Source organism: Mesoplodon densirostris, chromosome 19 (genome assembly GCF_025265405.1).
Source record: "Mesoplodon densirostris isolate mMesDen1 chromosome 19, mMesDen1 primary haplotype, whole genome shotgun sequence".
In the NCBI taxonomy this organism is placed as follows: Eukaryota; Metazoa; Chordata; class Mammalia; order Artiodactyla; family Ziphiidae; genus Mesoplodon; species Mesoplodon densirostris.
This window is the reverse complement of record NC_082679.1, coordinates 4,748,413-4,762,568: the sequence shown is the minus strand read 5'-3', so window position 1 is coordinate 4,762,568 and position 14,156 is coordinate 4,748,413. Positions and strand designations below refer to the sequence as shown.

Here is a 14,156-nt window from a genome sequence, read left to right as displayed (position 1 = left end):
AATGTGTGGAGATGGGAGAGAAGAGTTGAGAAAGGAGAGGTGGGAAGAGTACGGGAGGGAGAAAGCAAAGGTGAGGGACTTAAGGAGAGGAGGAGAGAGAACACAAGAGGTGGAGGTGGGGAAAAGGGGAGGAGGAGGGGGAGAAGGAGGGAAGGCGAGAAAGCAAGCAGCGGGGAGGATGGTTGGGAAGGTGAGTGCAAAGCAGTTAGTGTGATCAACTCTCCCCATTTGCCTAGGAATTTCCCAGTTTTAGCACAAAAAGTCCTGCTTCTCGGGAACTTGTTCAGTCCTTGAAGAAGCAGGACAGTTGGTTGCTTGAACAGCAGCAGCAGCAGCAGAAATTACCAGAGACAGTGTGTGTAACCAACCGAATCTGGCAGAAGTAACAGTATGTTATTTCTGTGGTTAGGTTATAAAAGACATTGTTGATTCCACCTTGGTCTCTCTTTCTGGAGTCACTGCCTCTGGGAATAGCCAGCTGCCCTGTTGTAAGCAGGCCTCTGGAGAGAACAATTAGGCTTCCTCCCAACGGATCACCTGAGTGACCACATTCCACTTTCCCTCGCTTACAAGACACACATCTCCATCCACTCGCACAAAAAACTTTTGAATTTTGCCATCTTCAACTTGTTGAGGAAAACATCTCAGCTTCCCATACATGTGGCCCTTACAGTTCTTCTCTTTCGCCTTAAATTGTTGGAAACATTAACTTAGAACAGGCAGGAAGCAGCTCTGCTCCAGAGGAAATCAAAGAGATTTACAGGAATCAAAAAAGCAGAGAAAACAAGCACAGTTGGACAGAAGGACCAACAGATCCGGAAACAGCCAGGGGCGGAGTGAGGGGAGGCTAGGCCCCGCCCCCACACTGACCCCGCCCCTACTCTGTTGCGCTTCCTGCCTAGTCCCACCCATTCTCCTCATTCCCGTCTCTCGTTGGGCGCAGCCCAGACACCGCCCTCTGTACCGCCTCTTCCGCCCGCGCGGGCGCAATGTCCTGCACAACCGGAAGTCAATCGAAATGAGCGGCAGACGCGTTCGGGTGAGTGAGTTTCGCTTTTTTGTTTGGTTTAAAAGCCGGATTTCGCAGCCCCACAGCCTCCTGTCCTCTACACCTGCGGTTCGGTGGTCTCTATTTTTATTGGGGTTTTACTACATAGGCATGATTGATAAGAATCTCCAGGATTCTCCCCTCCTCAGAGGTTGGGCTAATATCACCTGGCTCAGAGCCCCAAACCTCTAGTCACTTGGTTGGTCTTTGTGAAACGGCCAGCCCTCCAGCCTGAGTCATCCCATTATCAAACTAGGGGCCCACCATAAGTCATCTTTTTAGCATAAATTATCAGGGCCCACCATGAGTAATAAAGACACTGCAACCACTAAGGAAATTGCAAGAGTTAAAATGTTAACTTCTAGGGCTTCCCTGGTGGCGCGGTGGTTGAGAGTCTGCCTGCAGGGGACACGGGTTCGTGCCCCGGTCCGGGAAGATCCCACATGCCGCGGAGCGGCTGGGCCCCGTGAGCCATGGCCGCTGAGCCTGCGCGTCCGGAGCCTGTGCTCCGCAGCGGGAGAGACCACAACAGTGAGAGGCCCGCGTACCGCAAAAAAAAAAAAAAAAAGTTAACTTCTAGAAACTGGGGACCAAGCCCTGCCAAATTCTTTAGTACACAGCATTGAAACCTAAATCTTTCCTTTATGCCCTCTGATTTTTGATCTTGCTTTGGAATACCTCACCTGTTGCACGATTACAAAAAATATTACATTACATTTAGTCCTAATATTTTATTGTTCAAAATAATGTCTAAGTCTCTCTTTAGTTGAGATTCTTTGGATATCTTGTAGCTATTTTTTTTCATTTATTTTAAAGTTTCAGGTAGTATATGCAGTAATAGCTTCATTTGAAATTTGGCAGGTCCCTCTATTTAGTTTTTTTTCTTTTTTTAATTCAAAATTATGTTGAGTCTCCTAGATACAGCAGCCTTTTATTTGAAAAATCCATGTTTCTTTTGAGTTTGAATTGCTCTGAATTTGCAGTCACTGAGGTCTTTATGTCACCACATCTTCCAAGTAAGAATTGTGATTTTCAGACTTTATGTCCTTCAGTAAAGTTTTAGTTTCTTCTAGGTCTAGAAATGTATTGTAAATAGGTGTCGTGGTATATATTTGCTAATGGAAATGCAGACTATTTCTCATGTCGTTTGTATTGTTTTAAATTACCATTACTAAAGAAGAAACATTATTTTCAGTATGTTGTTATTACTTCTTATAGTCAAAACACCTTTTTCTAGGTTGCCATCGTGTCATCTGAATAATAACATTTCCAACTCTTTGACTCTATTTTTGTGTTTCCTTCTTCTCCCTCTTCTGCTGGTCCCAATTCAGGCATAATATGCAATGGTGAATGGCAGGAGCCCTGGCCATAATAATATCCCTTGCATCATCCTCATCATCAGTGGAAATGCTTCTTCTGTTATATACTACTGATCATGGTGTTTGCTGGAATTCTCTTGCTTAATAACTTTTAAGTTCCTATTTGGCATGATTTTTAATTATCCAAAAAGTTCTTCAAAAATTTGCCTTTATAAATCTTTTCTTCTGTTTTAATCTGTTAAACTATAGTGTTAATAAATTTTCTACTCTTCAGTCATTGTTTTATTGTTGCATAAAGTTTACTTGGCTTATGTTAATGGCCAAATAGCAAAATTTAAGTGCATAGAACTTTTTATATTTATTGTACATATATGTACAATAAATATTTAGTGGTGATTGAAGGTAAAACTTTCTATATTTTAAAAAATTTCTGTAGTTTTTTTACACTAGGAAAATATAGAATAATGTTGACAACCTAATTAGAATTAAGTACAATTTAGAAATGTTTGTTTTACCAAGAATGCTAAAATACACGAATAAAAAACTGATAGATTACAAAAACTTATTCAAAAAGATCTGTCATTCACAGAAGATTGCTTTTATTGAAAGTATGTTTATGTGTGCATGTGTGTATGCAAGCAGAAACCTACGGTGTGTATAAAAGACATCATCATTTCATGAATAGCTTTTATATTTATTTTAACCTTTGAAAATTGTTCTTAAATATTTTCCATGGCCTTAGATTTTTTTCTACACTATTGCATTACTGAGTTAATAGTAGTAAGGAGACAAATACATTATGTGCACACGTGTGTATGTATATAATGATCTCTTTTTTTAATATAAATTTATTTAGTTAGTTTTGGTTGCGTTGGGTCCTTGTTACTGTGCAGGGCTCTCCCTAGCTGTGGCGAGCGGGGGCTACTCCTCCCTGCAGTGCGCTGGCCTCTCACTGCAGTGGTCTCTCCTGTTGTGGAGCACGGGCTCTAGGCACGCAGGCTTCAGTAGTTGTGGCACACGGGCTCAGTAGCTGTAGCTCGTGGGCTTTAGAGCTCAGGCTCAGTAGTTGCGGCACACGGGGCTTAGTTGCTCCGCAGCATGTGGGATCCTCCCTGACCAGGGCCCAAACCCGTGTCCCCTGCACTGGCAGGCGGACTCCTAACCACTGCACCACCAGGGAAGTCCTGTAATGGTCTTTTATGCAGTTTCGTGTTATTAGCTTTGAACTTCCTTCAAGTTTTCTCGTTTAGGAAACGCAGTATCAGTGCACTTTTAGTGCTGCATCTGTTACTTAACTGTGATTCTTTAGGTTCAGTTCTAAATTCGGACCACCTAGTTCAGGAGCTGGCTCTGCCATTTCTTAGCTGTGTGACCTGAGGTGAGTTTCTTAGAGTCTCTGTGACACAGAGGTCTCCTCGACAAGGTGGGAACAGATATTTCTCTAATGTCACTACACAAAATAATACACAATTAGAGTAATGCTTAGTACATGGTAAATGTTGAAAACCTTTTTGTCTTTGCTATTATAACCATCACCACAATTTTTAGATTCTAAACTTTCTTTAAAGCCATTGTGAACTTTGTAATCCCTAAAGACACCACTTATGTGCCAGCTCATCAAAGAAATTAAATATCATTGGTGTGTAGATGTACTACCTAGCACTTCTATATAGACCACCTTGTGATGATGAATTTTTTATGTGTAGATTTCTTTTACCGTCCACGAAATGTGAAATGCATAGTGATTTTGTGATTTTTTTTGTGTTTTTTTGTGTTTTTTTGCGGTATGTGGGCCTCTCACCGTTGTGCCCTCTCCCGCTGTGGAGCACAGGCTCCAGACGCGCAGGCTCAGCGGCCATGGCTCACGGGCCCAGCCGCTCCACGGCATGTGGGATCCTCACGGACCGGGGCACGGACCCGAGTCCCCTGCATCGGCAGGCAGACTCCCAACCACTGCACCACCAGGGAAGCCCTGATTTTGTGAATTTTATGCTCTGTGGTTGAAAAGTGTAATAGCACAGAATTAGGGATATATGACTTGCTCAAAATTGTCTTACACTGATCTGTCAAAATGCTCTCTACAACCAAAAGTCAATCCTTACACCTCTCTCCTATCATTTTGTGTGAAGATAAGAACTCTCCCCATGGTCCCTTAGTGAAACGTTGTTTTTCATTATAGGTGCTGTTGACCTTCAGGGATGTGGCCATAGAATTCTCTCAGGAGGAGTGGGAATGCCTGGACCCTGCTCAGAGGGCCTTGTACAGGGACGTGATGTTGGAGACCTACAGGAACGTCCTCTCCCTGGGTGAGGATAACTTCCCTCTAAAAGTTGGGATCTTCCCTGTATATCATTACTTTTTTCCCTTGAGAGTCTCTGGGGAGCCCTGCTTTGCTGATTGAGTTTTAGATCCTTGGTTTTCAGGGAATTTTGAAGCTGTGTTGATTCAGACATGAAAAGCTTCATGATGTGGGATCTGGACTTTAACCTTCCCCTTTCTTCAGATGATCTGCCCACTTTACACTAGATTAGTGATGCTTCCACAACCTGAATAATTACAAAACCTTGTAGTAAAATAAAAAATATCTGATTCCGTGGTTTTACCCCTGTACTTTTGATTCAATAATTCTTGGAAGAGAGTTAGATGTCTATATGTAAAATATTCTTTAAGCATTCAGAAGAAGGCAGTCGGTGGACAAATTAGTGAAATATTTTTTTAGGTCCACCTGTAATATTCTCTCATTTTAGGTGAACAAAGGGCTGGGTTTATATTCTGGAAAAGCCCCAGCACATCATGTTTCTCCTTTCTTATAAGCAGGCATCTGTCTTTCTGATCTTAATATTTTTTTCCATTTTGAAGAAAGGGAAAGAGCCCTGGGCTGTGGAGGGTGAGGTAAAAATAGTGAAAAAAAAACAGATGGGGGGAACATTTCAAAGATGTCAACACAGCTAAGAGCTCAGATGGTCAGAGAGGAAGCTACTTCATCAAATATTGTTTGAGAAGCTTTCCCCAAATAAGAAAGGTCTGTGGGAAAAGAAAAGTACTTGTGAGCAACCAAAGGAAATCTCCTATTACTCTGTTCTGCAGACATGCAAAAAGTTATCCTCCAACCTTCCAGTGGCATTTCAGCTGTTGCAGAGACAAAGGCAAAATCTTTTTCATGCCCTACAACACTGTATTATCTGGCTCCTGTGACCTTTTTGGTCCCTTGGCTTTGAGAGGGATGAGGAGGGCTGTTTCAGAGGGACCCTCTTTCCCCTTTGGCCTCTCCTTTTGTACTCAGTTCCATCTGACTCCAACTGATGCTTCAGTTCCTCTGTAGTCCTGGCTCCAGGCCCTGACCTGGTTTCCATCCTCATTTCCCGTATTTGGGAGACCTTCTTAGGAGATGGAGAAACACCGTCTTCCCTTCCATTGTAGTTGGGTCCCCGAGCAACTGCATGGGATGGTCTCAGGGCCTCTCTGCTTCATCAGGCTGCACAGCCATTTCCTTAGGCGTGCTTTTGCCACATGTCAGAAGTGTATAACAGGTGGGGTGGATCTTCTGAGATTGTTACTCAGCAGCACTGTAAAGACCATGGACACAGAGATTGTCTCTTTGAAACCCAGTCCCACATGGGAAGCATATCTGTCTTTCAGGCACTCAGCCTGGGGTCTGTGGGCAGAGCACACAGCTCCTTTTAAAGGACCCTGCAAAATCTGACCTCCTTGCTTTACTTCCATATCTTGTCTCGTCCTCCTTCTAATGCTCTACCTAGTCTGGGAATGTGGACAAACCTTGGCTCTTCCACATCTCACATTCTCCTAAGTTTGTGTAATTTTGCTTTTCTGAAATTGGAATATCATCCTCTTCTTTTGCTGTGATAACTCACTTTGGATGATGGACAACTGGTGAAGTTACCTATGGAGGGAATTTACTTTGTAACAAAATTTTTGAAGAACACTCTGATTAATATACTACAGTGCCATCCCGCTACTTACAGAAGTGCCCATTTAAGCCACTGAGTGATCCCAAGTCTTAGGATGCTGAGATAGAAAGTATCAGGAGAGTCTGACCAATAAGTGGTTGTAGTTGTCTTTCTGCTCTTTGTGGAGTGTTACACTGTGTTTGAAGGAGAAAGTGGCATTGTTGATCAAATATCTAGTGACCATTACCTTTGAACCAGCAATCACAGGCATACACATTTATCCCAGGGAGAACGTTGTCACAGCTGTGTATCTGTGAGGCGTTGGTCAAACTATTCTTCATGCCAAATTGTTCATCCCATGCATGCACCATTGTTCAGTCTCCTTCAAACAAATATGATTGTGATGCGTCATATTGACAGAACTTAGGAAGGTAAATGATACCCCCATTTTTTAAGTCTACCCTAATTTGTTATGTTTAAGCCACTGCTGTTTTTCATTATGCACATTTCCATGTATTATGAATGAACTTTAAAAATTTTATTTAATCATTACTTTTTTTTTTTTTTTTTTGCAGTACGCGGGCCGCTCTCTGTTGTGGCCTCTCCCGTTGCGGAGCACAGGCTCCGGACGCGCAGGCTCAGCGGCCATGGCTCACGGGCCCAGCCGCTCCGCGGCATGTGGGATCTTCCCGGACCGGGGCACAAACCCGTGTCCCCTGCATTGGCAGGCGGACTCTCAACCACTGCGCCACCAGGGAAGCCCTAATTACATATTTTTGACAACACTCAGTTCTGTTTTATATCTGCAATTCATGGGGCTGTTGGATGGAGTAATAAATATTTTTAATATATTTTACAATATTTCCTTTTTGAGCATTGAAAGTTATGGCTCAGCAGCAGTTTCCCCCAAGTTTATTCACTACTGAATTTTGTGAAAAAATTGTCTTAGCCCCTTTATTTTTCTTTCACCTGATGTACTAGCTACTATTAAAGTACCTTTTTTCTCAAATTGATTGGGTTTTTAAAACTGGGCCTATTGCATATTTTGAGAATATACTTTTTTTTAATTAAGTTACTGTGTTTATCCCAGAAATACCATTAAATTGATTTTCCATAATTTGTCTAGGGTATATTACACTTTTCTTTTCTTTTTCTGTAGTATACCTTAAGTTTTCTAAATACAACTTCTTGGATTTTATTTGAATCTTACTGAGTTTCTATATTTTGGTTCAAATGCTTTATTCTAATAATGAATCTCCCTGTCTAGATTCATTTTGTACATCTTGGTATGTTAAACTAATATTTAAATATCTCATTGTATTTTATTGGGAACTTAGCCAATCTCTTCCACTCCATGTACGTCCTCACCCCTATTGCTTGTAACACTTGTGTTTTCCACAAAATTTCTAATGTTTTGGAAATTACATTCTTCAGTTAACACTTGATGGCTATTTTGATCCTCATGTTTTAAACTGGATTCCATAAAAAGTTCACCTGGTCCTTGTTCACCCACATCCCAGTGCTCTCTTGTTCTCTGGCTACAGTCAACTGCTTATGTTACTGACCACCTCTTCCCACATCGACCTCTCCCATGGCACTACCAAAAGTTGTTTCTACAATCTCCTGCTACTAACAATTGCCCTTCAGTAGAATCAGTAGAATCCATTCCCCACTATGAGTCATTGAGTTGTTTTTCCCTTGAGGTTGCTTATGTTCTGATGATCACTATGAAGTCCAAATTTATTAATTTTGGATAAGTACATGTTAATTTCCATTGATTCATAATAACTATATATCCACTGCTGTGTATACTAAGAGCATTCCTCATCTCATGTCTCTATGTTTCTGATTGTATTAAGAGATCCAAATATATGATTTCAGATAATTAGAGGAGGCTAGCAAAATAAACACTATTATCTTTATATAACAAATCTAAGGACACAGCCTCAAAAAGGTTAACATGCCAAAATTGGTGAATTTCTATTTAGAAAATATGTTATGTAATTAATAGTTTGGTTTGTATGTTATTTCTTTTTAGCTAAAATAATCACTTCTTCCCTAAAGTTCAAACCTTGACAAAAGCCTGCTGCTAACTTTGTTTCCCTTCAACTCTTTGTCCTCACCTTGCACTCATGGTTACCCTCCATTGATGGATTTTTTTTTTTTTTTGGCTGCACTGGGTCTTTGTTGCTGCATGGCTTTCTCTAGTTGTGGCGAGCAGGGGCTACTCTTTGTTGCGGTGCGTGGGCTTCTCGTTGCGGTGGCTTTTTTTGTTGTGGAGCACGGGCTCTAGGTGCTTCAGTAGTTGTGGCACGCGGGCTCAGTAGTTGTGGCTCACAGGCTCTAGAGCGCAGGCTCAGTAGTTGTGGCACACGGGCTTAGCTGCTCCGCGGTATGTGGCATCTTCCCAGACCAGGGCTTGAACCTGTGTCCCCTGCACTGGCAGGCAGATTCTTAACCACTGTGCCACCAGGGAAGCCCAGATGCTGGATTCTTGACAGTTTCATTGCATCTGCACATGTATGTACAAAGTGGATTTATTCATTCTCCTTTTGATGGCCATTTCTACAGTTTTGCTTATAATACCTATTAACATTTTTGTCCATATCTCATGCAATATTCAAGACTCTTGAATATATGACTATATATAGGAATCCAAGGATATTCATTTTGGTACATTTCAGGGCAAATAGCAGAGTAGTGGTAAATGTCCCACTGTTTCACACTGACTCCCTCTTTAACCTCTTCCATTATTCCCCCACACCCATAGTATATTTCCCACAGAATGGGTCAGTGTATTCTTTTTTGCACTGTCCCAGCACAGTTGTAGGCACAAGCTCTGTTCTTCCACCTTTCCTCAGATTGTTTATTGATCTGGATGGAGCATACTGTTACCTCCTTAGCATATTGATTTTAGCCGCTGAATGTCCAAGTTGCTTCAGAACTCCCTCCCCTTACCTCTTCCTCCACCCTGTATAAAGATCTCTACTCGTCCAGAGGACAGCTTGGTCAGGACAACACCATGGTCTACTAGCTGTCTAAACCAACATGTTCAGCAAGTGATGGCTCAGATGCCGTTATCCAGGAGAGAGAGTTCAGTAGCACTATTAGTAACACAGCTGCCTTCCTGTGATTTTCTTCAAGCCTTTCTCTATGCTGCCGGGATTTGCTGTGACCTTTGTGCTAACTTCCTGAGTGGGCAGTGGTGTTTAGTGCCTAAGAGCGTGTGACGTGAGCCTGCAGCCCAGGTTCAAACCTTGGTTCTCAAGTTAACTTTCTGTGTAAATTGTTATTGGCTGTATAAACCCCACGGGCCATTGTTTTTTTTAATCTGAAAAATTATGATAATTTACCTCAAGAATATTTAAATAAGTTAATGACTTTAGAGGCCTTAGAACATTGCATGGTATATAGTAAGAAATGAAAATGTAGCTTTATTTCCTAAGATTTTTAAACTTTCTTATGTTTAAAACTGTGAGATTTACCTTTGCTTGCATTATATTTTGTCTGTATTCACTTTGTAATTTATTCCTTATCAGTGTTGTCTCTGACCTTAGTTAATACATTTTCAAAGCACATACTCTGTAGTACATGTATTGTGTGACTGCAGAATTGCATACTTAAAGCTTTCTCCATAGTTAGGAAATTGCTCTTTTTTATTGACTGTTATTTAACTGCAGGCATGAAATCATAATTCTTATTTCTGATTACTTCCCCAATTCTTAGCCTTTAAAATATTATGTATTTAGCTGAACTGGATATTTCAATAGTCAGTGGTTCTTAACATATTTTCCACTTCTCATATTATGTACTCCTCTAGAACAGAAGTCCCTTCTTTGTACTGAAGGAAGAAGTATTTAGAATACCACAGATTACATTGTTTTATAATTTTTTTTTTACTTATTATTTATCTTCTGGATTTATCATGGGTTTCTAAAATATTTGATTTTTTTTAATTATGATTTATGGGTTTTCGGTATCTTTTATGTATTATGACTGTCATACACGAGTGGTTCATTTTTCAAAATGCCTATTCTGCGTGAGTATAGATAGTTTTATTATAGGAATTCAGAACAATATTATGTTATTCTTACAATGATTTTCTATCAAGTTCTTTCTTATTTTCCCAGTGCTATTTTTATTTTGCACTTGTGAATAGCCACTTATTTAACAAACGTAAATAGGTTTGTTAGAGATTATTTACCATTACAGTATATAATGTTCTGCTTTAACATTTATTTGGGTACAATTATTATACAGTAAATGTTAATATAATATTGCTTTTCTTCAAATATGAGACACCCATGTGTCTACTGACAATTGGTGTGTACTTTGAGGTGATAAAAGAAGGATACCACCTGTTTCAGGGCCTATGTAAATTTTCATACTGTGAGTGGTTTGATCCCAGGGTGTTGTAACTAGGCTTTCCTACAAATGATTTTGTCTACCTGTAATGACCCTTTTTTTAAAAATATTTATTTATTTGGCTGTGCTGGGTGTTAGTTGTGGTGTGCAGGATCTTTAGTTGTGGCATGTGGAATCTTTAGTGTGGCATGTGGGATCTTTAGTTGTGGTAGTTGGGATCTTTTTTTAGTTGCAGCATGTGGGATCTAGTTCCCTGACCTGAGATCGAATCTGGGCCCTGCATTGGGAGCATGGAGTCTTAATTGCTGGACCACCAGGGAAGTCCCTGTAATCACCCTTTCTTTATTGAGGAATCCTATTCTCTTTGTATTCCTAATATTTGCATACTATGGTTGAGGAGTTTTACAACTATAAGTATTACTTTTGGTCTAATACGATGTTTTCAGTATAAAATATTTATTTTACAACTCTAGTTAATAGGAAACCTATGGTTGTTTATATCTTTCAGATATCTCTACTCGATATGTGATCAAGGAATTGTCACCAAAAGAGGATATTAACAAAGGAGAATTATTCCGAACATTGATGTTGGGAAGACACAAAAGAAATGACATCAAGGATGTTGATTTCAGGGAAGTCCAGAAAAATATGCATGAGTTTGAAAGTCATTGTGGATGTGATGAAACAAATTACAAAGGAGTTATTACAACCTATAACAAAAATCTCACTAGTAGAAGAGATCAGCAACAGAACAAATCCTGGAATGATTTCCCTCTAAAGCAGAGTGTATCTGTAAGAAAAAGTACTTATCAATGTTATAAACATGAGAAGTCATATATAAGATATTTGTTAAAACTAAAAACTAACATAACCTGTGCAGAAAACACATACATAACATGTTTTGAGAATGAAGTTGGATTAAGGTTTCAGTCTCATCTGGCTGAACTTCAGAAGTTTCAAACCAAAGAGAAAATTTATAAATGCAACCAAGTTGAGAAGTTGATCAACAATAGTTGTTCTGCTCCACCACTTCAAAGAATTCTTCCTAGTGTCAGCATCAACATTTGTAATAAATCTGGGGAAATTTTTGTACATCCTTCATTACTTACACATCAGAGAGCACATATTACTGAAAAGCCTCACAAATGTAATGACTGTGGGAAAGCTTTCAGAGATGGCTCAAACCTCACCAGTCATCAGAGAATTCATTCTGGGCAGAGACCTTACAAATGTAATGAGTGTGATAAAGCCTTTATCCAATTTGCAAACCTTGCTAAACATCGGAGAATCCATACCAGAGAGAAACCCTATAAATGTAATGTATGTGGCAAGAGGTGTAGTCAGAATTCAGCTCTTGTAAGTCATCAGAAAATTCATACTGGAGAGAAACCTTACAAATGTAGTGAGTGTGGCAAAGCTTTTTCTGGGCATTCAAGCCTAACTCGACATAAGAGAATCCATACTGGAGAGAAACCTTATAAATGTAACGAATGTGGGAAGGCGTTTAGAGGAAGCTCGAGTCTCACTAATCATCAGAGAATTCATTCGGGGCAGAGACCTTACAAATGTAATGAGTGTGACAAATCCTTTACCCGAGTCTCACATCTCACTAGACACCAGAGAATCCATACGGGAGAGAAACCATATAAATGTAGTGTATGTGGCAAGGTCTGTAGTCAACATTCAAATCTTGTAATTCACCAGAGAATTCATACAGGAGAGAAACCTTACAAATGTAATGAGTGTGGCAAAGCCTTTATGGAACGTTCAAGCCTTACCCAACATAAGAGAATCCATAGTGGAGAAAAGCCTTACAAATGTAAGGAATGTGGCAAAGCCTTTAACCAGTCCTCTAACCTTGTCATACATCAGGTAATTCATACTGGAGAGAAGCCTTACAAATGTAATGAGTGTGGCAAAGCCTTTAATGTGTGTTCAAGCCTTACCCGACATCAAAGAATCCATACAGGGGAGAAGCCTTACAGATGTAATGAGTGCGGCAAGGCATTTAGCCAATTTGCAAACCTTACTAGACATCAGAAAATGCATACTGAAAAGAAACTTTGTAAACCTAATATATGTGGTAATGCTTTTATCCAAAGATCATGCATTGGAGATCATCAGATAATTCATAGTGGAGAGAAACCTCACAAATGTAATGTGTGTGGCAAAACCTTTTATGCATATTCAAGCCTTACTCGACATCAAAGAGTTCACACTGAATAGAAACCATATAAAAGTCACGGATTTGGCAAAGCCTCTAAGTAGGGCTCACACTTAACTAGACAACAGAATATACATCTTTGAAAGAAAGCACATAAATGTAATGGGTATGGCAGAGCTTTTATCCAAAGATCAAGCCTTATGTAATGTTAGAATTCCTCCTGGAGAGAAACTTTATAAATGTAATGAATGTGTTAAGCTTTTATGAAATGTTCACACTTTTGGGGTCATGAGGCCATTCACATCAGAGAGAAAACATACGGTCTGACCTCAGGATTCACCACAGAATTTATATTGTAGAAAAATCTTAGAAGTAATGAATATGATAAACTGTTTCACCATTTTCTCACAACAGGCTGCACATCAGATTCATACTAGAGGAAACTAAGTTCTTATCAGAGGTTATTCAAGTTAAATTCTGCTTAGTAATGAAAAATCAAAATCATAAAGCCTTTAATGGCTGTCAGAGTTACAAGGATACCTGTGGAAAAGTTCTGTGATCTTAATTTAATAAGTGTTTATTTGAGATTTCTTGAAAAGGCTACTTTACTTTCTGATGGCTTGCAACCTGAGTTTTGAAATCTTTATTTTATGCCTTCGTTACTGTTGTTTCATATGTCACCATGAAGGATTTAATCAGATGAAAGAACATCCTTCCTTGGGTGAGGTTCATGTTTAAAGTTTCCTGAAAGAGCAAGAACACTGAATTTATGAGACAATACAGTATAAATTTGAATGAGGGCTTGAGTGGCATATAATAGATGTAAAACTATGATCTAAGTCGTCGTGATTAATGTATCATGGGCTCTCTTCTTCAGTTTTGTTGGTACGGGGTTTTTATGGTGATATGGGTGGGGCTGAAGAGAGGGTATCTGAATGTGGTTTAAACTTTCCACCAGTGCCAAAGAAAGGAGACCCAGGCTTTCTAATCATCTTGCCTAAGTTAGGTAGAATGGGAAGAGGGGTGGGAGACTTAAAAGCTGTTAGTAGTCAAATAATAATAAATGAATTCAAGACTAATTCAACACTGAATGTTTACTCCTGAAGTTTCTTACTCCTTGGTTGGGAAAGACCACAATTTTCCTCATGTTAATAACTGTGTACACATTCTATTCTGTTGCACATATAGGATCCTTTATACAATATAATTGTTGAAAGTGTTTGTGAAATACTGTTTAGGTAAACTGCCTGTGGTATTTTTATGGTAGTTTCATGAAAGTAATGTGTAGATATGTTTATCAGACAACAAATATGATTTAATAATTTTATTAGGAGAGCAAGTTTTCAAAAGCT

General features: G+C 39.6%; 1 protein-coding gene across 1 annotated transcript; it reads left to right on the top strand.

The window, feature by feature from the left end:
* The first annotated feature begins 1,007 nt into the window (after positions 1-1,007).
* Positions 1,008-13,883, top strand: ZNF813 (zinc finger protein 813). Its single transcript, XM_060085250.1, has 3 exons — positions 1,008-1,039; positions 4,547-4,673; positions 11,149-13,883. Exons 1-3 carry the CDS (start codon positions 1,019-1,021, stop codon positions 12,864-12,866), a joined length of 1,866 nt encoding a protein of 621 aa, XP_059941233.1. The 5' UTR covers positions 1,008-1,018; the 3' UTR covers positions 12,867-13,883.
* Positions 13,884-14,156: the final 273 nt, after the last annotated feature.

What these genes read in the sequence shown, in the direction of transcription:
- ZNF813 (XM_060085250.1), top strand. Translation starts at nt 1,019, where the DNA reads ATGAGCGGCAGACGCGTTCGG. An exon ending in TGAGCGGCAGACGCGTTCGG is followed by an intron (nt 1,040 to 4,546) that starts GTGAGTGAGTTT and finishes TTTTCATTATAG; the next exon opens with GTGCTGTTGACCTTCAGGGA. An exon ending in CAGGAACGTCCTCTCCCTGG is followed by an intron (nt 4,674 to 11,148) that starts GTGAGGATAACT and finishes TATATCTTTCAG; the next exon opens with ATATCTCTACTCGATATGTG.